General features: G+C 39.5%; 1 protein-coding gene across 1 annotated transcript; it reads left to right on the plus strand.

Moving 5' to 3' along the window:
- Nucleotides 1-462: 462 nt before the first annotated feature.
- On the plus strand, nt 463-1,661 carry LOC110870488. Its single transcript, XM_022119665.1, has 4 exons — nt 463-618; nt 732-936; nt 1,033-1,332; nt 1,441-1,661. Exons 1-4 carry the CDS (start codon nt 463-465, stop codon nt 1,659-1,661), a joined length of 882 nt encoding a protein of 293 aa, XP_021975357.1.
- Nucleotides 1,662-21,039: the final 19,378 nt, after the last annotated feature.

Genomic DNA, 21,039 nt, shown 5'->3' on the forward strand with positions numbered 1-21,039 from the left:
GACTTATATGCTTTTCCACTCATCGCTTTACTAAACGCACACGACCCGCACTGCACACTCAGCTCAAAACGCTAACAAATCGCCGTAAACTAAGCATTCTCGCTACGCTACACTACTCGCTATGTTACTCGCTATCGCTACTCGCACTCGCAATTCTCGAACGCACTTCGCGAAACTTGAAAGATAGGTGGATACGTGCAAAATATGTAGGTGAATACGTGCAAAATATAGTTAAATATGTGCAAAATATGTGCTTACGTGGACTACGTGCTTATGTGCTTACGTGCTTATGTGCTTACGTGCTTATGTGGATTATGTGCCTACGTGCCTATGTGCCTATGTGTTAGACGTGTTCCTGTGCTTTATCTAATATTAATAAGAATGGTGGTTAAACGCTAAACTTTTTGAAACCCGATATACTCAAATCTCGTGTGAATCCTATGACGATGTCTGTTGCAGACAATGTCATCATTTGGATCTCACACCACCCGCGCTACTCGCCGCAACCATGCTGACAAACGCATCGCATCGCATCCTCTGTTGAATCTAAGAGCGACACGCCTAAATCGTCATTCAGCTTTAAGCAATTCAAGGCCTGTGGCCCCAAAGATCTCACTGGTGAAGACGGGCCCAACGCCATGTTTCAGTGGTTTGACTCGATTGAAGTCACTCTCGGTTAAAGCGGATGCCTAAACAACCTCCGCACTGTTAACATAACTGGAATTTTTCAGTCGAGGGCTCTGGACTGGTGGACTGCGGAGCAAAACAGGCGTGGTAACGATGCATCCTATGGACTCTCTTGGGAGGAACTGAAGGAAGTCATGATGAAAGAATTCTGTCCCCCACATGAACTCCAGAAGCTGGAAAATGAGTTTTGGGGTATCAACCAAGAAGGAGGTGATAATGCCGGTCTTACCGCCCGCTTTAAGCAGCTCAGTATTATCTGTCCCGGTCAAGTGTCAACTCCGGACATCACAATCAAGAAGTACATTCGAGCTTTACCCGATTGTGTTGCCGATTTTGTTCAAGCAGCTAAACCCACCACCATTGAGGAGACTTACCAACTCGCCGCTGAGATCAATGATAAGCGAGTTTTGGATGGGTATTTCAAGTCCTCAAGCAAGAATCTCCACCAGGTCACCGCTACTCCCGCTCCTGAAACCGCAGCACCTCAAGTCTCGAAGTCTTCACGCCAGAATTGCAAGCGCAAGGGTAACAACAACAAGAACTGTTCTGTCACTGCCGCTCCTCTCAACGTTGTTCCCGCCCAACCCAACCAGAACCAGAACCAACAAGTAGCCGCACCTGTAACCAACGCACCGCCTTCTAAGCGTGCGTACACTAGTCCTCATCCCTTGTGCCCTACTTGTACTTAACATCACCCAGCTGGGATAGCTTGCCGTTTTTGTGTCCACTGCAACCTCTATGGACAATTTACAGCGAACTGTCGCACTGGTCCTCGTCAGCAAGCTCAAGCTCAAGCTCCTCCTGCACTGCCAGCTCCTCTCCCCACTCCTCAGGGAAACCAAGTAGCTCCTGCTCCCGCTGCTCATGCACGAGCCTGCTTCGCATGTGGTGACCCTAACCACTTCGCTAATGTCTGCCCGAATCGAGTTGTGAAAAAAGAGCCGCAGCAACCACCACAGCGACAACATCAATAGTAGTAGCACCAGCAGCTGCAGCCACAGCAACAAGCAGCCCGCGGAAGAGCATTCAACATCAATGTCCGCGAGGCTCAAACTGACAACAACATCGTCAATGGTATGTTTCTTGTTAACGGTATTTATGCTTCGTGTTTATTTGATACTGGAGCCGATAGCTGTTTTGTGTCGTTTGAATTCGAAAAGCTCCTAAACCGTAAACACGCTAACCTCCCAACGACGTTCGACGTAGAAATTGCCACCGGAAGAACCGTCACTGTTAGTTCAATTCTCCATGATTGTACTCTCGAACGCAACAATCACGTTTTCCCGGTCGATCTTATCCCGATGCAACTTGGTAGTTTCGATATCATAGTAGGCATGGATTTTCTTGGTGAAAATCATGCTGAAGTCGTTTGTTTCGATAAGATGATTTGTTTCTCTCTTGCAAATGGCGACCAACTCTGTGTTTATGGCGAATTGTCATCAAAGGAATACAAGGCTTTCTTGGCACACATCGTAGTAGTGGAGGAAAGGAAAAGGAGAAGAAATCAATGGAAAAGGTACTTGTGGTTCGTGATTTTCCTAATGTCTTTCCTGACGATTTACCTGGTCTACAGCCGTCTCATGATATTGATTTTCGTATCGACCTCATCCCTGGAGCTAACCCTGTAGCTAAAGCCCCTTACCGTCTCGCTCCGTCTGAAATGCGTGAACTCTCGAGTCAACTCCAAGAATTACTTGATAAAGGCTTCATACGCCCTAGCACATCTCCATGGGGCGCACCTGTCCTTTTCGTGCATCGATTATAGGGAACTCAATAAGCTTACTATCAAGAATCGCTATCCCTTACCCCGAATAGATGATTTCTTTTGATCAATTTCAAGGCGCTACGTGTTTTTCCAAGATAGATGTACGCTCTGGTTATAATCAGTTACAAATTCAGGAGGAAGATATCCCTAAAACCGCTTTTCGAACTCGTTACGGCCATTATGAATTCGTCATTATGCCCTTTGGTCTTACTGACGCACTCGCGGTTTTTATGGATTTGATGAATCGTGTGTGTAAACCCTTTCTCGATCGCTTCGTCATCATGTTTATTGATGATATCCTTATCTATTCGAAGTCGAAAGCCGAACATGCGCAACATCTTCGTTTGGTACTCGAGCTTCTCCAAGGGAATCGCCTCTACACCAAATTCTCCAAGTGTGAATTTTGGCTTGAGGAGGTTCAATTCCTCAGTCACATTGTCAACAGTCAAGGAATTCACGTCGACCCCGCGAAGATTGAAGCAGTTAAGAGTTGGATTACATCGAAAACTCCGTCCGAAGTTCGTTCTTTTCTCAGATTGGCAGGGTATTACCGTTGATTTATCGCTGATTTCTCTAAAATCGCCGTCCCTCTCACCTCTCAAAATCTCAAGCGTATGCTTTGCGACGCTCCCGTACTCGCGCTACCCGATGGAAATGATGACCTTGTAGTCTATTGCAATGCCTTTAACCTGGGCCTTGGTTGTGTTCTTATGCAACGGGACAAGGTTATCGCGTACGCCTCTCGACAGCTCAAGGTTCATGAGAAGAACTATACAACCTACGATCTCGAACTCGGTGCAGTTGTTTTTGCGTTAAAGATTTGGCGACACTACCTTTATGGTACTAAGTGTACGGTCTTCACTGACCATAAGAGCCTCCAACACATCTTGAACCAGAAAGAGCTGAATATGCGCCAACGCAGATGGGTTAAACTTCTCAACGACTACGACTATGAGATACGCTGCCATCCAGGCAAAGCAAATGTTGTTGCCGACGCTCTTAGCCGACGATGCTATTTGCATAGTGTTTGTAATGTCCAAGCCCAACACGACCTCGAGGCCCTCATTCGTGACTCGCAGCACGCATGCTTCATTGAGAATACCTTGAAAGAGGAAATGAAGTGCGGTGCTGAAACTCAACTTGTCACCAAATCGAATGGTATCTATTACTATCTCGATCGCATTTGGATCCCCATTCGCAATAACCTTCGAGACATATTGCTGACTGAAGCCCACAAATCTCGATATTCCATTCATCCCGGTGCCGACAAGATGTACCAGGACCTACATGCCAGGTATTGGTGGCCTGGAATGAAGAAGGATATCGCTCTCTACGTTTAGAAATGCCTGACCTTTTCAAAAGTCAAGGCTAAACATCAACAACCCTCTGGCTTACTCGTATAACCCGAGATCCCGTTGTGGAAATGGGATAGTATAACTATGGACTTCATTACGAAACTTCCGCGCACACCATCAGGTCACGATAGCATTTGGGTTATTGTCGATCGTCTTACGAAATCCGCCCACTTTCTACCGATACGAGAGACTATAAGGTTGAACGATTAGCACGAATCTATAACGATGAAGTCATTTGTCGACATGGGACACCTCGTGATATCATCTCTGACCGCGATGGTCGATTTACCTTGCGCCTTTGGGAAACTTTTCAGTCTGCTCTCGTTACTACCCTTAAAATTAGTACTGCTTTCCATCCCCAGACCGACAGTCAGACTAAACGCACGATTCACACCCTTGAAGACATGCTTCGTTCGTGTGTTATAGATTTTGGTGGTAATTGGGTTTCGCATTTACCTTTAGTCGAATTCTCGTACAACAACAGTTATCACTCTAGCAATCAAATGGCACCATTTGAGGCACTATATGGAAGAAAATGTCGATCGCCGATTGTATGGCACGAGATCGGAGATGCGCAAATTACCGATCATGAGTTATTACAAGAAACGACTGACAAGATCCTCCAGATACGAGACAATCTCTTGAAAGCGCAGATTCGTCAAAAGAGTTACGCCGATAAACGCCGCAAGCCCCTTGAGTTCGAAGTTGGCGATCTGTTGGATCGTTGCGTGACCCTAACGAGTCAATCTGAAGAGTTCAGAATCAATGTCAAAGGCGGAATCAGTGATATCGATGTAAAACACAGCTTGATACTTTCTAATTATCTTCTCTTATTGATTTCCAGAGCTTTTACAATTCAAATAACAAACCGGCAGCACCTCGGCTCTGAAAACAACTTTCTAATTCCGTTTCAAATGACACAGGCACTTCAGTATTTATAGGCAAAGTAATTCCGCTTGAAACAACTACAAACGAAATTATCTTTCATACAGAATTACCTAATTCCGTGCGGAATTAGTTATTTCGCATGAAACCTTTAATTTCGTTTGAAATGACATTAAGACCATTTCAAGCGAAATTACCCTTCAATACTGTTTTCTCGATTTTCGTGCCCTGATCTATCTAATACAATACAAGACTCGATAAAGACGAAGTTAATAGACATCAGTGCACCAACAGACTCCCCCTTGGATGTTGACGAAGTCTTTAGCATCCAGTCTTCAGTCTTTAGTCTTGATCTATCGTTCTCTGCCCTAAATTGTCTTGACATTGTAAAGCATCCTTCAAACTTTAACTTTCAATCTCCCCTTTAAATGTTGATCCAGAATGTAAACTCCCCTCTCGATATGCTGGAACTCGAATTCTGGTTCAAACTTTGACATTTTCTTTACCATGGGGATCTTGACTCCTGTTTCCTGTTTCTCAAACATATAACATTATAATCTATTCAATCTTAAACTTGTATTAATTGATCATCAGTTTTAGAAATCCACTTAAGTATTCAGGTCCAAGTTAATGACCCTGATTAATCAATTTATCTACCAAGTCCAACTTAATGACCTTGGTTGATACAAGACAGAAACAAAACTGATTTTTGTTCAACATTTTCAAATATTTTCTGAAAATTTACAAGTTTCAAGTTAATGAACTTGTTTTGACTTTGCTTTTTCTCAAATAACATATTAAGCTCCCAACTCATCATCAAGCTTAGAATCTTTCTACATCTGCTCCAGCCTTCTGAATCTGAAGATCAACTCCCCACTTTGGTTTGTCGGAAAATAAAGCAGAAATGAAAAATCTTTTTGAATTTTTTAATAAAATTTCTAAACTAGAAAATGAAATATAGAAATAAAAATGCAATAAAAGTAAACTATTTACAAACATATTTTTGGTGAGCGTGTTAGGGAATCATATCAGCTGACGACAAGTTACTAGCACCGTTAAGCTTCATAACATACTAAGTCTTAAACAATTCACTTAGATTGTCGATATGCTGATCCTCTTAAATTTTCATACAAACTTCAATCTGTTCAGGATACGATTTAGGTGAATTAATGACTTAAACTTATATGTGTGTCTCACCTCTTGAATATACTCCCGTATCCAGATCCCAATATTCAGTCTTACAGGTGAGTATACTTAGATGATATTTGTAAAGGGTTAAATGCAAAACCGTGAGAGCTCAGGTCAGAACTTCCGTTCAGCAGAGAGATGACGGTTCGACTTTAGGTGTGTTCCCTTTAGAGAATCTTTTCTTCAACAGCACATGATTAACATTTTGCAATGTTTCATCATTTTTTATGCTAAGGGAGAGTTTTATTTCAAGCAAGCGTAAAGTATTATACAGGGACTAGGCCATTGCTTCCGCAAAATCAAAAGTCTCGGCATAATACCCCAGATATCACTGAGTATAAAGACCTAGTATCTCAGAAAGAGGGACCCTTCAAACAAGATTTCAGGGGTTACCTATATATCCAAGATTTGTTCCCCACAAAATAAGAAAGTTTGAATTTTAGGTTTATATCCCAAACAAGATTTACTGAATGTATAAAAACCTATCGACACATCATCAGCGAGACTGTTTAAAGCTTTAAAACTTTACAAATCTTTAGCGTACCGTAACTGTCAAGCCGATGTACTATCACTTTCCCTTTTTACACATGCTCTTTTCCAATTTTCTATTGTTTTTGGATTTTGAAATTTCTCATGTTTTTGTATTTTTGAATTTTTTACTGTTTTTGTATTTTCTAAAATATAACCTAACCCTATACTCCCCCTAAATACGAAAACAAGTAGAAAATCGACAAACCATTGCAGATTGCTTCTCATCATCATCTACAGCGGTATCTTCATCAACGCCAAGAATTTCCTCCAACACCGATAAAAGCGTCATACCGTTCAATTTTAACAAGTATTTAAAACGAGTTTTATCAAATGCTTTGGTATGTAAATCAGCTTTTTGATTGTCAGTGTGGATTTTCTCAATTCGTATCAACTTCTTCTCGAAACAATCACGAATGAAGTGATGACGAATTTCTATGTGTTTCGTTTTAGCGTGATAAACAGGATTTTTCGTGATATTTATCACTGCCTCATTATCAACAAAGATAGGGGTGTTAAGAAATTGCAAACCGTAGTCGCGCATCTGTTGCTGGATCCACAAAATCTGAGAGCAATAGCTGCTAGCAGATACATACTCAGCTTCACATGTGGACAAAGCTACAGAGGTCTGCTTCTTACATTGCCAGGTGACCAATCGTGGTCCGAAAAACTGACAACCCGCTGTTGTTGATTTTGCGTTAACTTTGCAGCTTCCGAAGTCGGAGTCAGAATACCCTTCAAGCATGAAATCGCCTGTTTTGGATACCACAACCCCAATGATGGAGTTCCTTTTAGGTAGCGTAATATCCGTTTCACAATCACCATGTGCGAAGCTCTGGGGCTTGACTGAAACCGTGCTGCAAGGCAGGTCGGATACATGATATCGGGTCTTGAAGCAGTCAAATACATCAGCGATCCGATCATGGAACGATGCATTGTTTCATCTACCCTGTCTCCGGTGAGATCTGGGTTTATCCCATGATTCGTTGCTAAAGGGGTTGAAGCTGGAGTAGATCCTGACATCCCAAATTTCTCTAAGATATCATGAACATACTTCGTCTGGTGTGTGAAAATTCCCTCAGGTAGTTGATCAACTTGAAGTCCCAAGAAAAATTTCATCTCCCCCATCGATGACATTTCAAACTTTTGCTTCATAACTTTTTCAAAGTCTTTGCACAAACTTTCATTCGTTGACCCAAATATGATGTCGTCCACGTATATCTGAACTATCAGAAGATGTCCGTCGACCTCTTTGGTGAAGAGAGTGGCATCCACTTTTCCACGGATGAAGAGGTTGGCAAGTAGGTGTTGAGACAATGTCTCGTTCCAAGCTCTCGGGGCCTGGTGTAAACCATACAGTGCCTTATCCAGTAAGTAGACCTTGTCTTTGTGGATTTGGTCGGTGAAGCCCGGTGGATGTCCGACATATACCTCCTCTTTTACCTTCCCGTAGAGAAACACCGATTTCACATCTAACTGAAAAACTTTAAATCCCTTCCACGATGCAAATGCCAAAAGATCCTAATTGCTTCTAGTCGAGCCACGGGAGCATATACTTCGGTGAAATCTATACCCTCCTGTTGACTAAAACCCTGGACTACGAGTCAAGCTTTGTTTCGAATAATAACCCCTCAATCATCTCTCTTGCATTTAAACACCCATTTTGTGTTAATCTTCCTGTGACCATCAGGAAAATCTACTAATTCCAAACTCCTAACTTCTCGAACTGGCTTAGTTCCTCTTGCATCGCATTGACCCAAGAATCTTCAGTAAGCGCCTCCTTATAAGTCGTCAGTTCAATCTGCGAGATAAAAACAACTAAGTGAAAACTCAGTTTGTAATGGAGCAACTGTAGAATAAAAACAAGTAAGCCCTTGATCAATTTGTCGTCTAATGCGGACGCCTGATTGTAATTCTCCAATAATTAGCTCCTCTGGATGGTATGAAAGTGTTCTTGGCATCACCTCCCCTGGAACATCTACCTCTCCCTCCAGATTTGTGATATTTTGATCTGCACCTTGTTCACTGACTGGAATATTTTGACTTGAAATCTGAATTTGCTCCCCCTCAGAATCTGAATCACCACGATCAAATACTGGACTGTTCTCAGATTCTTGATTATCATTCTCTGCCGTCTGATTATCATGAGCAACTTCATTTTGTTGAATGTCATCATGTTCTCCAGCATTGCTTCGACTTGCTTCATCGTCATTTGAAGTATGCCTTTGACGCCTTGAAGACTCAGCTGGGAACCATTCCTGCGATGACTCATACTCTCTCAGAATATCCAACTCGTCAAAGAAATCTTCTTTGTCACACCCCCAAAATCCACCTGCGGAGTATCACCGCTGGGAGCGTGACTGACCAGGATCAAGCCACCAATCATGTCGAACACAGCATTTAATAATAAAAGTAGATAATGTAATTCATCACGACATGATCGATGTTCAAAACCAAACATTGTTTAAGTAGCGGAAGCATGTAAGTAAACCCAACATAAACAATAATGTATGAAAAGTCATAAGTGTTTAATTAAGCATTCATGATCCATGCTCCATAACGACCTGCTCCTCCTTGTGCAAGCTCCATGTATCTAACGACCTGCAAGGCATGTAACAGAGGATCAACAACTAGTTGAGCGAGTTCACAGTTTATAGTTCAGTAATTGTAATAGTATAGTAAGCCTTGTATTTGTTCCTTAAGTTATGTATAGTATTAGTTCGTATCGCGGCCCTCTAGGCATGTACGCGAAGATTAGAGAAAGTTCTCAAGTATTCTAGACTAGGTATGTTTGTATCGCGGCCACCCGGCACCTGTGCGAAGTTTTAGTGTATAGTTCGCAGCCTTCCTAGGCATGTGTGCGAAGATTAGTCATATTATCACAGCCAACCCTGGCATGTGTGCGAAGATCAGTCATATTATCGCAACCAACCCCGGCGTGTGTGCGAAGATCAGTTCTATAAGCATCACTAGTCTAGCAGTATCTTAACCAATCACCTTCCTCACCCGAGGATCATATCATTACGTTCCAATATCTAGAGAAGTACAAATGAATAAATCAATCCCATTCCCACCCTGGGAACCCCATGCCTTGGCTGTGTGAACTCACCTTGGTTTGCTCGGTAAGATTAGCTACTTGATTTAACAGTGATTAAGCGCGCCCTAACATGAGTACATATAACAATCAGTTTCATGTGCATACCTCCTACGTAACACGCGTACGATTAATTCACATATTACCCAGTCACATGCTACACACCATTCTAAATCCCCATAAAAACCTCAATATTCATACAAAAACTATGATAATCAAGGAGAGATAAAAGAGGTGTGTGCTAGCTAGCTAAATTAAATGAGGTGCTAGCTTGCTTGGTTTTCTAAAGCTCGAATATTAGCAAGGAAAGAGAATTGAGGTGTGAGCTAGCTAGGTTATCAATTGTGGTGGCTTCTTGCTAGCTTGGTAAATGAAAATGTTTACTGTTTCACGGTTCCATACATTAATGTCAAACCATAAAAAGAACTCGGACTCCTATATATATAAAAGAAATTCGGACATGGCACCTAGCATTTAAAAGTCGGATCCCCTCATCTCATAACAAGGTCGGACCCCTTTAATGCTATAAAAGTCGGACTAGATGGCTCCCCCTAAAACCCGGATCCTTTCACTAGTTTAAAAGTCGGACAAGGCACCCACCAAGGAAACTCGGACCATGCATAAATGTCAGGAAACTCGGACAGTGTTAACAAGCAAAAAAAAAAAACTCGGATCCTTAACCCATATAAAACTCGGACCTTGAGTCCTTATAACAATCATCGGACATCAAACTCTTTAACAAACTCGGACATCATGTGTTTCTTTATAAAACTCAGACTGTGTTCTTAAAAATTCGGACAACAACAATTACAAAACTCAGACAAAACACATTCATTAAAACTCTGACTAACAAAAAGGTCATACGTTCTTTGCATCGAAACAGTTACGTTTTCATATCATCACGACTAAGAAACCCTAGTTACATCGCATTCTGTCTAGCAGCAAATCAATTATCAATCCAATCATGCTATCCTGACTTGTATCTTATCATCAGGCAATTGGTTACACACTAACCTAAATCATTTCTAAATCAACAGAACTCAATCAAAACCACAAGAGTATCATATGAGAGCTAGGGTTTTCATGAACACATAATCAAGAATTGATATTGATCAAGCAATCAATTAGGGTTTAAAAGTATTACAATAATCAATAAAAAATTACCTTGAATGATTTTAGAGAAGGAGAGGAATCAAGAGTGATGAATATCTTGGTGATGATGGTGGTGATGATGATTGCCAGAGAAAGTGAATGTACGTGCTTGGATTTTTGTGAAAAAATGATTAGTGAACAAGGGATTAGGGTTAAGTATAATTTAGGTTTCACTAATAACTCTTTACACCCTTTATTATTATATTTTACAATAGTGCACCATCTCAAACAATTTCACAGTTTCACCACCAAGTTTATGCATTTGACAAGTCTTTCACAATTAACAAACAACCATGCACAATCACACAATACACTTCATTGTATTAAAACGTATGCAATTCCATGGCAATCAATTGTGCAGATAAACAACTAAACAATAAATGAACGTGCAATAAATGCGAATTAGGAATCTTGGAAATTCGAGTTGTCACATTCTTCTTCTTTTTCTTCTTCTTCTTCCATGTCAAAAGAATTCCACAAAGTGTCATAATGAAAACGCCATGAATCTTCTGGATTCTATGGTGGCATTGTGTAACCTTGACACTCAACATTCGATGCTTCGATGATCCGCTTTAAGCTTGGACCAAAGACTCGTCTTAGTGGACTTGAGTAACCCACAAATATTCCTTCGATGCTCCTTGGACCAAATTTACCCAAATGGTTCTAAATACTTCAGGTTTGGCTTGCGGTTGTTGATCAGTTCTAAACACGTTTTGTTGAATTTCTTGACAGTAAGAACCCGGTTGAGCGTATAGCATGCGGCTGATACTGCTTCTGCCCAAAAGTTAACAGGTAGCTTGGAATCAGCAAGCATCGTCCTGCCGTTTCAATTAGCGTCCTGTTCTTTCTTTCAGCTACTTCATTCTGTTGTGGAGTGTAAGGAGCACTAAATTCATTCAATATACCTCTTTCATCGCAATATTCTTCCATCTTGATATTCTTGAACTCAGTACCATTGTCACTACGTAACCTTCTAATGCGTGTTTGGTACAAGTTTTCCATCTTCTTGAAAAGCGTCATCAAACGATCAAACGCCTCATCTTTTGACTTCCGAAATAATACCCAAGAAAATCTTGAATAATCGCCTGTGACTACAAGACAATAGAGATCCCCAGTAATGCTTTTGACGTTCACTGGACCAAACAAATCCATATGTAGTCTCTCTAAAGGTCTTAAGAATGAGTTTTCTTTCTTCCCGAGGTGAGATTTCTTCTTCTGCTTTCCTTTGATGCAGCTAATGCACTCCCCCTCAAGATGAAAACCTTTCACATGAACACCAGTAACCAAATCATTGTGCACCAGGTGATTCATTTTTCACAAATGTATATGACCCATCTTTCGGTGCCACAGTTGCGATTCTTTCTCTGTTGCTTTAGACATAAAACAATGAGCCTGACCCGTGGTTGTAGTTGCTACGCTCATGTCCATTACGTACAGATCATTGACTCTTGTTGCTCTCATGATAATCCATTCTTCGGGAACAACAAATCCTGGTTTCAAGATCAAACATTCTTTGTCTGTGAAGTGCGTTGTATACTTTCTATCACAGATTTGAGAAATACTCAGCAAATTGTTCTCCAGCTCGGCAATGTAATTCACTCTTTCAAATGTGACAATACCATTAGATAGAGTTCCTTCACCAACTATTCGACCTCCTTGATTTCCTGCAAAACCCACATATCCTCCATTAAACCCTCTAACATCGTACAACAGAGTCTTCTTCCCCGTCATGTGCCGAGAAGCTCCAGTATCCATAATCCAACGTGAAACGGATCTTGGAAGCTCCTGCACAAGTCACAAATGCTTAGTTAGATTTTGATCCCACCCAAGCCTCTTTTGACTCAGGTAGCTGGAAATTAAGAATAGTTCTTTTGGTGAACAATGGTGGAAAATTCTTGTCATTCATTTTTAAGCTCTCTTCAGATCCAACCTCAACCTCTTTGTATAAGAAAAACTCATCTTTAGGAGGTTGACCAGATGGTTGGTCTTTCTTTTGAACATCTTTCTTTTCAGAAATGAGCATTTGTTCTTCAAGTTTCTCATAACAATCCAAAGGAACATTCATCTTTACCGGTGTAGTAGAAGATGATTGTTTTTCTGACTCTGAAACCTTTGGGTTTTGGAGAACTTGTTTTCTTTTCAACCATTTTTGGCTTCCATGTTTGTTGAGATGATGCAACTCGTGTGTAAAACTTGTCATTTTTAGTTACCACATTCTTTATAGGTTCAGTTTTGATTTTGGTGTTTTTATTCTTCAAAACTTTCTTCTCAACACCCATTGGAGCTTTACCTTTTGCATCAACTTTCCTTTTCTGAATCTCAACAACTTCAGACTTAGGCTTTGAGTTGGTGCACTTTTGTGCAATGTGTCCAACTTGATTACATTTGAAGCATGTACGAGTATCAACTACTCGACTTGTGCCTTCAGTCTGAGGCTGTGAGGCCTTCTTCTCAAAGAACTCTTTGCTTGATTTTGAAAAAAAATTTAGATTCTTCATCAGAAAGTGAACTCGAACTTGAACTTTTCACAAACACCTTTTTCTCAGCAAACCTTCTATTTTGAACATTCTTTTTCTGATAATTCTTACCACCCCGATATCCACCTGACCATTTGTTTTGATTGTTGTTATAAAAACGCGGTGGAACAACAGGCTTCTTGTTAGGATTGAACCCTACCAGAGGAACAGATAATTAGAGCCAAAACTGGAGCAGGTCAGTGGATCTAGAATAAGCAGATGTTATGCATACAAGTCTCTCCCCTTGAAAGTGGTTTCAACATCTGTTGACCTCCTATCTACTGATCATACAAACTACTGACTTACAACTACTGATCAAGTCAAAGACTGATGAAGAACTAAAGCCCTGCTACCCAATCTACTGCCTTGAGTCAAGCACTGCTGATCATGACAAGTACTACTGGGTTCACAGTAGTGGAAGGATGCAGCAGTAGTTTTGTTTACTTTATGTAATGAATTTTAATAACAGTAGTTAGTATAGCAGAGGTTGTATAGATCAGAAGTTAGAGTTTGTTAGGAGGTTAGATGTCACTTTCATGGTGACGTCAGCTTAGACGCTTCAGTATGTTCGTGCCTATAAATAGAACAGTGCTCTGTACTGTTCTATTAGCTCTTCACCATCATTTTCCTGCACGAACAAATTCTGTGAGCTCAGGCTGAGGGGGAGTTTGTTGCATACTTGCATATTGTAATCGTTGTTGAAAATAAATTCAATCATTCGATTCAATGTTAAACTTGTATGTTAAAAGCATTTCTCCTGTTTGATTGTGAAAAGTTTGTTCCACTTTAATTCCGCTGCACAACTCATTCATCTTCATCTTATTTCAAACGTAAAACACAATCAAAACCAAACTCAGATCCTAATACTTGGTATCAGAGCTTGGACAGTCAAATTTGATTCAACAATCATTTTGACATAAATAGTTCAGCTCACAATCGTTGATACTGATAGTTTGTTCGTTTTGTTGAAAAACAGAGCAAGGTTTAATCACCATTAAAGTTGATTAATTAGTGCATGTAAAACAACCAAGATGACGTCACAATCACAAGATGATAAGAATAACATTGGCTCTCTTTTCAAACCTCCCATGCTTAAACGTAATGAGTACAACATCTGGGAGAGAAGGATGGGTCACATCCTTGCTCAACAGAATACTGGATGTTGGAGGTCTGTTGTCTTTGGTCCCCATGTTCCTATGGTGCCAAGTGCTGAGGATTCAAAGAAGTTCGTCCCTAAACCAACTGAAAACTATACTGAAACTGATTTTCAAAAGTTCGAACTCGATGCCAAAGCATTTAGCATCATAGCTTCTGCATTACCCAATGAAATCTATGCTGGACTGTTACATTGTAACAGTGCCAAAGAATTGTGGGATGCATTGAAGGAACAATTTGAGGGAAAAGAAGAGGTTATTGAAAACAACAGGGAAATTCTGAATCAGCAGTACGAAACATTTTGTCACATCAAGGGTGAATCATTAACCCAACAGTTTGAACGTTTTAGCTGTCTCATTAGTGAACTAAGGCTTGTTAAAGTTACATTTTCAAATACAACTCAAAATAGCAGGTTTCTTAGATCACTACCTAAAAAATAGGACACAATTGCATTTGTTACTAGAAATTCAGCTGAGTTCAAGGATCTGACCCTGACCCAACTCCATGGTAGACTCCTGACCTATGAAAGGGAGATAAACCAGAAAAGGAGGTTGCAAGAGACTGGAAAAGTTGCAGATGACTATTCATTTGGCAGCACAGCTCTTTTTGGTCAGGAAGAATCTGGTAGCAGCAGTAAGGATCAGAGTTTTGATCATTTTATTCACATAACTGCTGGTTTTAACAACTGTGATCCTCACTCTGCAAATTATGCTTTCACTGCAAACTGTGAAAACCAGATGTCAGATAATCTGGGTTTTGAACTCAATGATTTGCAACATTTTGATCCCACTGACTTAGAAGAGATGGACATTTTGCATCAATTGGCTTTGCTTAGTGTTAGAACAAGCAAATTCTACAAAAAGAACAGGGAAAAATTCCCAGGGCTTCATGGGAATTTAAAAGTGGGGTTGGATAAGTCAAAAATTAAGTGTTACAAGTGTAATAGGCTAGGTCATTTTGCTAGGGAATGCAGGAGTCAAACCACTGGTCCAATAATTACTCATCCTAGCTCAAACCCTAGACCACAACAACAAAACACTGTGCACTATACACAATATACCCCTGCAGCACATGTTAACACTGCTCACTATGCTGCAACCCCTGTGCCCGTGCATTATGTTCAAACCACTGTTCCACAAATTCAGTATGTTCAAGCCCTTGTTCATCAGGCACAGGTGCAACCTGTTGCACCTCAACAAGCTGCTTCAACAGTGGCACAACCAGATCAGCAAAGCTTTTTCACACAAGGCTTTGTTGATTGGAGCAGCATGCCTGATGAACTTGGTGATGAAAATTTTGCTCTCTATGCTTCTAATGATACTTTTGATAATAACTTTTGTTTGATGGCATTAGAGTCAATACCAGAAGGGGTAGAAACTGAAGGTGAATAGCTAAGTGCTGAAACAGTGGATGAAGTTGCTGAAGCAGTGGTTACTGCAGTTGCTGGTGAACTACTACTGGGAGAAAATTCAGAAACCCTGATTGAACCACTGTCTGACCCTTGGTCCAAAGAAGACAAAGAGGAAGAAGGGAGAGCTGATGAAGAAGGTGATCATCAATGTAATTGTGCCATGATGGCTGCTGCCAAGGTAACACCTCAAGTTCTTGAAAAACTGTGTACAGACAAATGTATTATTGCATTTGCTAACATTAAAGAGGTAAATGAAAACCTTAGGGATAAAGTCTTGTCTGTTGAAGTCAAATTTGAAAAGTCATTATAAGAACTTAGAAACAAATTGGCTGAAAAAGATAAAGTGATCAGCAGTCTCAAAGAAGAGCAGAGCATAACCAAAACTCAACTCCAAACTATGGTAGAAAAACACCAAGTTTGCAAAAAGGAGTTGGAGTCCACCCAGATCACCTGTGAAAGATGGATGGAATCCTGTAAAGGATATGAGGTTATGCTTGCAAAACAGCTTGAAAGCAATGTTAAGTTTGGTATAGGACATAGAAAATATGATGATCTTGTAAACACTGCTGAAAATCAAGCTGGTTCAACTGAAATAATACCAACCAACAAAAATGGCCAAGAGGTTAAAATAACTGACAAACTTGGTAACAAAATCACTCTGGAAAGATCTGTGGGATCCTCAACTTTTGAGGAGATTGAGAAATATCAATTTAAACCCACATGGTCAGATGAGTGTGACATCCTGGAAAACTTCAAACTAATGGATTTCACAACCATTGATGGTGTTAAAGCTCCAAAAGCAAAGATCATTCCTATCAAAGATATCCCAACAGTGGTTCAAAACTCTGTTCCAAAGGAATCTGAGAAAAGGAAGAAGAGAGAAAAGATTAAAAACCTGTTTTGTGATTTTTGTGAAAAAAGGAATCATCTAACAAAAGACTGTTTTCATCTAAAAGCACATGATCTAAACAAAACAAGTGTCATTTTACCTGCTGAGAGCTGCACCATCTGTGGTAAAAATAACCACAAAAGTAAGGAATGTGTGTATCTCGAAAACTTTGATGAGAAAAAGAATGAGTACATTGCAAAAACATCCTTAAGTTCATCAGCATCATCTGTCAAATTCACCAAGAAACAACCACTGTTTTTCCCAGTCCAAACAGCTGTCACAAAACAGCTGAATCAAACATTTGTTCAAAGAGATGTTCAAGTGACTGATGCACCTCCTGCAAATCAATTCAGGAGAGGTAAAGGACAACCATCATACCAAAGGATCCCACATGTTTATGAGGCTTACAAAAAGCCCTCTAAACCAAGAGTGAACAGGCATCCTTTTGGTTATCAACAGGTGATTGGCCAAGACCCCCAATAGTGGTTAGAGAAAAACATTCCCAAAAATGTTCAAACCCCTGAGCTAACCACTGTCCATACATCTGTCACCATCCCAGACACTATTGAGACCCCATCCAAAGCCTTATTGGCTTTGGAGACCTTAATGAACTAATCCTTTTACTTCATGTGCAGGGAGCTTCTGCATGCTTAGATAGTCTTTGGTATGTAGATAGTGGAGGCTCCAGGCACATGACAGGATGTAAAGCCCTACTCAAAGATTTCAAAATCCATGGAGGGGGTGATATATCCTTTGGGAATAATAGTAAAGGGAAAGTTCTGGGGTCTGGTACAGTTCAGCCTGGAAATGTAAAATTTGAAAATGTCAATCTGATAGATAATCTGAAATTCAACCTCCTGTGTGACATCTGTTTCACTTCAACCATCAAACAAAAATACCAAACCAATGAAATATTGTATTTCATACTTGGAATTTGTATAAATATGTGAATCATTTGCACATATCAACTCTTGTTCGATTTCGGGCTCTAAATCGCTTTCTGGAAGGTTATACGTGCACTGTTGCGTAAATATAACCAGTTTAATGCAACAAACACTCCGGAATAGTCACATAGGCTTAACATACCTTAAATAACCTTTACATAACTTAGAAATAAGTTTTGGAAGGTTTGGTGTGCCGAAATCAAGTTTATTCGCTTACAGGGACTAAATTCGACAAACTGCGAAAGTATGTCGATTCGTACTGTAACGAACATTCTGGAACTTGATCATAAGTTAAACATACCCTAAATATCCTTTACATAGCTTAGAAATAGGCTTTGAGGGGTTCGATATGCTAAAATAAACTAATTTGATCAATAGAGACTAAAAGCGTCAAAAGTGCATAAGTTTGCATTTTCGCGCATATCTTTCATCCTGAATATATCCGGACATCCAAAAATTTATGTAATCATTAAAATATTTTATTTTAGTGATTGGCATAATAAAATTCCATTCGTCGCGTAATTTGGATCGTTTTTGCGTTCATTACGATTCCGTCGTAATTAACCGAACAACGCAACCGTACGACCAAACAAACCGACATCCAAGATGTTTTTGAGCATATTTTAAGTTCCCTATACTTTAAATTTATTTTAGAGCCATTAAATGGGGTTAACGGGGTTTAAAAGTGCAAAACAATCAAGTTTTACAAGTGCAGGGACCATTTTTGAAATTTCTGGGAGATACATTGAACTTGGTCCACTTTTGAGATTTGATGGTTTTAAACCCATGGTTTTGCAATACCATGGGCTGATATTTAATGGTTATTACAATTCTATGGGCTCATATTAGGGGCTCCCATGGTTTTACAAAACCATGGGCACATGTGTACGGTTGAGATTAAATCACGTTTTACGACGAACGATCTTAACGGTTCCATGAAATCTATAAATACCCCACACCCATTTCATTCTTCCTCACATTTGAATCTGATTCTACACTCTTTAAGTGGAAGTATATGCTTCCTACCTGAGAGTGAATCGGGTTCGAATCTTGCGGGGACCTACTGTAAGTATTCTTTCGCGTTTATCGTTCGTTTTAGCGTTAAAGTCAAACTGCGTTTGACTTTTTGCATTGATCAGTTTATGGTCAACGCGAAGTTCGTTTGAACTTCATAACGTGAGCATAATCACGATGGTTATGGTCCCTAGTGACTATACCCACTGATTTCCACGTTATCTAGGCTCAGTGACGAGTCGTAGTTTCGGCCAAAATGCGTTTCCTCGCGTATTTTGTAACCAAACTACTCTAGGGTATTAAAAACGTTTGTTTTAATACCAAACCTGTTTTCTAACTTTACTAAACATGTTCTAGCATGTTTAGCTCGTCGCTTTTAGATTTGTGCTTGTCTAGGGTCGTAAAGGTAAGCGATCTAAACAATCGCTTATACTTTCGAACCCGACCCGTTTGGCCGATCATTAGGATCCGACCAAACACATTAGGTGACCATAGTTGTATAGGGAATAACCTTCCGAGGTTATGCCTTATGGTCACGTCGTTTAAGTAGTTGTATGATAAGTAGTTCTTATGCCTTAGGTAAATTACCAAAATACCCTTTTTACGCATAAATTCATTTTTAGCATATATGACCTAAATTTTGACATCTAAACTGATTAGGCAACTATATTAGACATGTTAAGGAATATTCTACTTGTCATAGGACTAGTTAGGCGGTCCGAACGCGTTTTACGCGAACGACGCGTTAAAGTGGCATAAGCTACCTAAACGGGTCATAACGGGTCAAAAGCACTTAGGTTAGGTTTCATTTTAGTATGTAGGCTTTGTTGAACCATATCATATGAGTTCCCATACTCATTTGGTTTACGAAACCTCATACTATCCAATCCCCCGATTTAGGTCCGGTTATTTATTTAGTTATCTATGTAGGGTGCCGTTTTATTTCTGTGATCCCTCTAGCTTTGCTTGGTTGTTGTTCAAGACTTCTAAGCACCCTCAAGTGAGTACATAGTCCCCTCTTTTACTGTTTTCCAAACATTTTGGGGTGAAACACATGTGCCTACTTATTACTTTCATGCTTTTCATGTTTTCATATCATATACTTGCTATTTTCATTAGTACACTATTAGTACATGATTTCATTATGTTTTGCTATGTATGTTTACTTAACATGCTAGCACATTGTTTTACATTACATTTCTTTTGCTATGTGTGTTTACTTAACATGCTAGCACATTGTTTTACATGACTTTTCTGCTTTGTATGTTAACTTAGCATACTTAGTACATTTGATTTACATTTACCTTTTCATGCTATGTATGTTCATTTAGTCCATACTTAGTACATTCACATCACATCACATGCTTACATTCGGTATAACATTTGGTTTGTAAAAACGGGACTTATATACATTCATTAACATTAGCTACGCCGCTCGGTAGTAAGTAATGGTACCATAGGACTTGACAAATCCCGTTCCTGACATCCTGGGTTGGTTTGGATGAAAGGAATGACTGAATCCGAAAACATTTCACATTGATAACCATTACTTAAGGTTATCCGTCTGTCTCAAGGCTTGAATGTATGCGTTTAACATACCGCATAAGTGTTTGTATCAGTATAGCATGCATTTCCACAAAACATAACTTTGATTTAAACCAAGTTTTACTTCAATACTTTGTTTTGTGTATTTTCACCTATGGTTTAGTGATACATATTTCACTTGTCATACATGACATTTTGTTTACACATTACATGATTGACATTTGACATAGAGATTTTTGACATGGTTTTCACAATGACATTTGACAATTGGTTTAGACATGGGCAATTTACATTGGTGGTTTGTTTAATGACTTAAGTAACGATATGTGTGTAGTATGATACAAGCATGTTGGATACGCCGCTGGTACTTCCTATATATAAGTGCTTGTATTATATTACATATCGTAGCGTTACATAAATCATTCAATTTAGACTTATACATTTTATACAAATGACATATTTTTCACAAGACATTGTTTTACAAAACTGTTTGTTATATACAAACTCATTTTACTTGGTTATTCATTTAACCATACATTATTCTTTTACATATACATATCTATCATCGTTTTTCAAATGATTTATAAAACAAAACATTTTTACAAGGATCATGACTGACTTTTGTTAAACAACTTTTTCCAAACTTATAAGTCATGAGTCCTAAATCAATAAAACCTATGTACTCGCCGGCATTTTTATGCTGACGTACCTATTTTCACATGTGTTTCAGGAGATGATACATAGGATTGATCAAGATACACATAGGCGGACTTGGGCCTTAGTGACAATAAAAGATGCAAGACTAGTTGATTATGTTATATTCTTTGTTTGTTAAGACATTGTAACTCCTTTAATCAATAAAACAAAATTTCAATTTTCCATGTGTTATGAAACAACGATTCTGTTACAAC

The sequence above is a fragment of the Helianthus annuus genome, chromosome 8 (assembly GCF_002127325.2).
Source record: "Helianthus annuus cultivar XRQ/B chromosome 8, HanXRQr2.0-SUNRISE, whole genome shotgun sequence".
Taxonomy (NCBI): domain Eukaryota; kingdom Viridiplantae; phylum Streptophyta; class Magnoliopsida; order Asterales; family Asteraceae; genus Helianthus; species Helianthus annuus.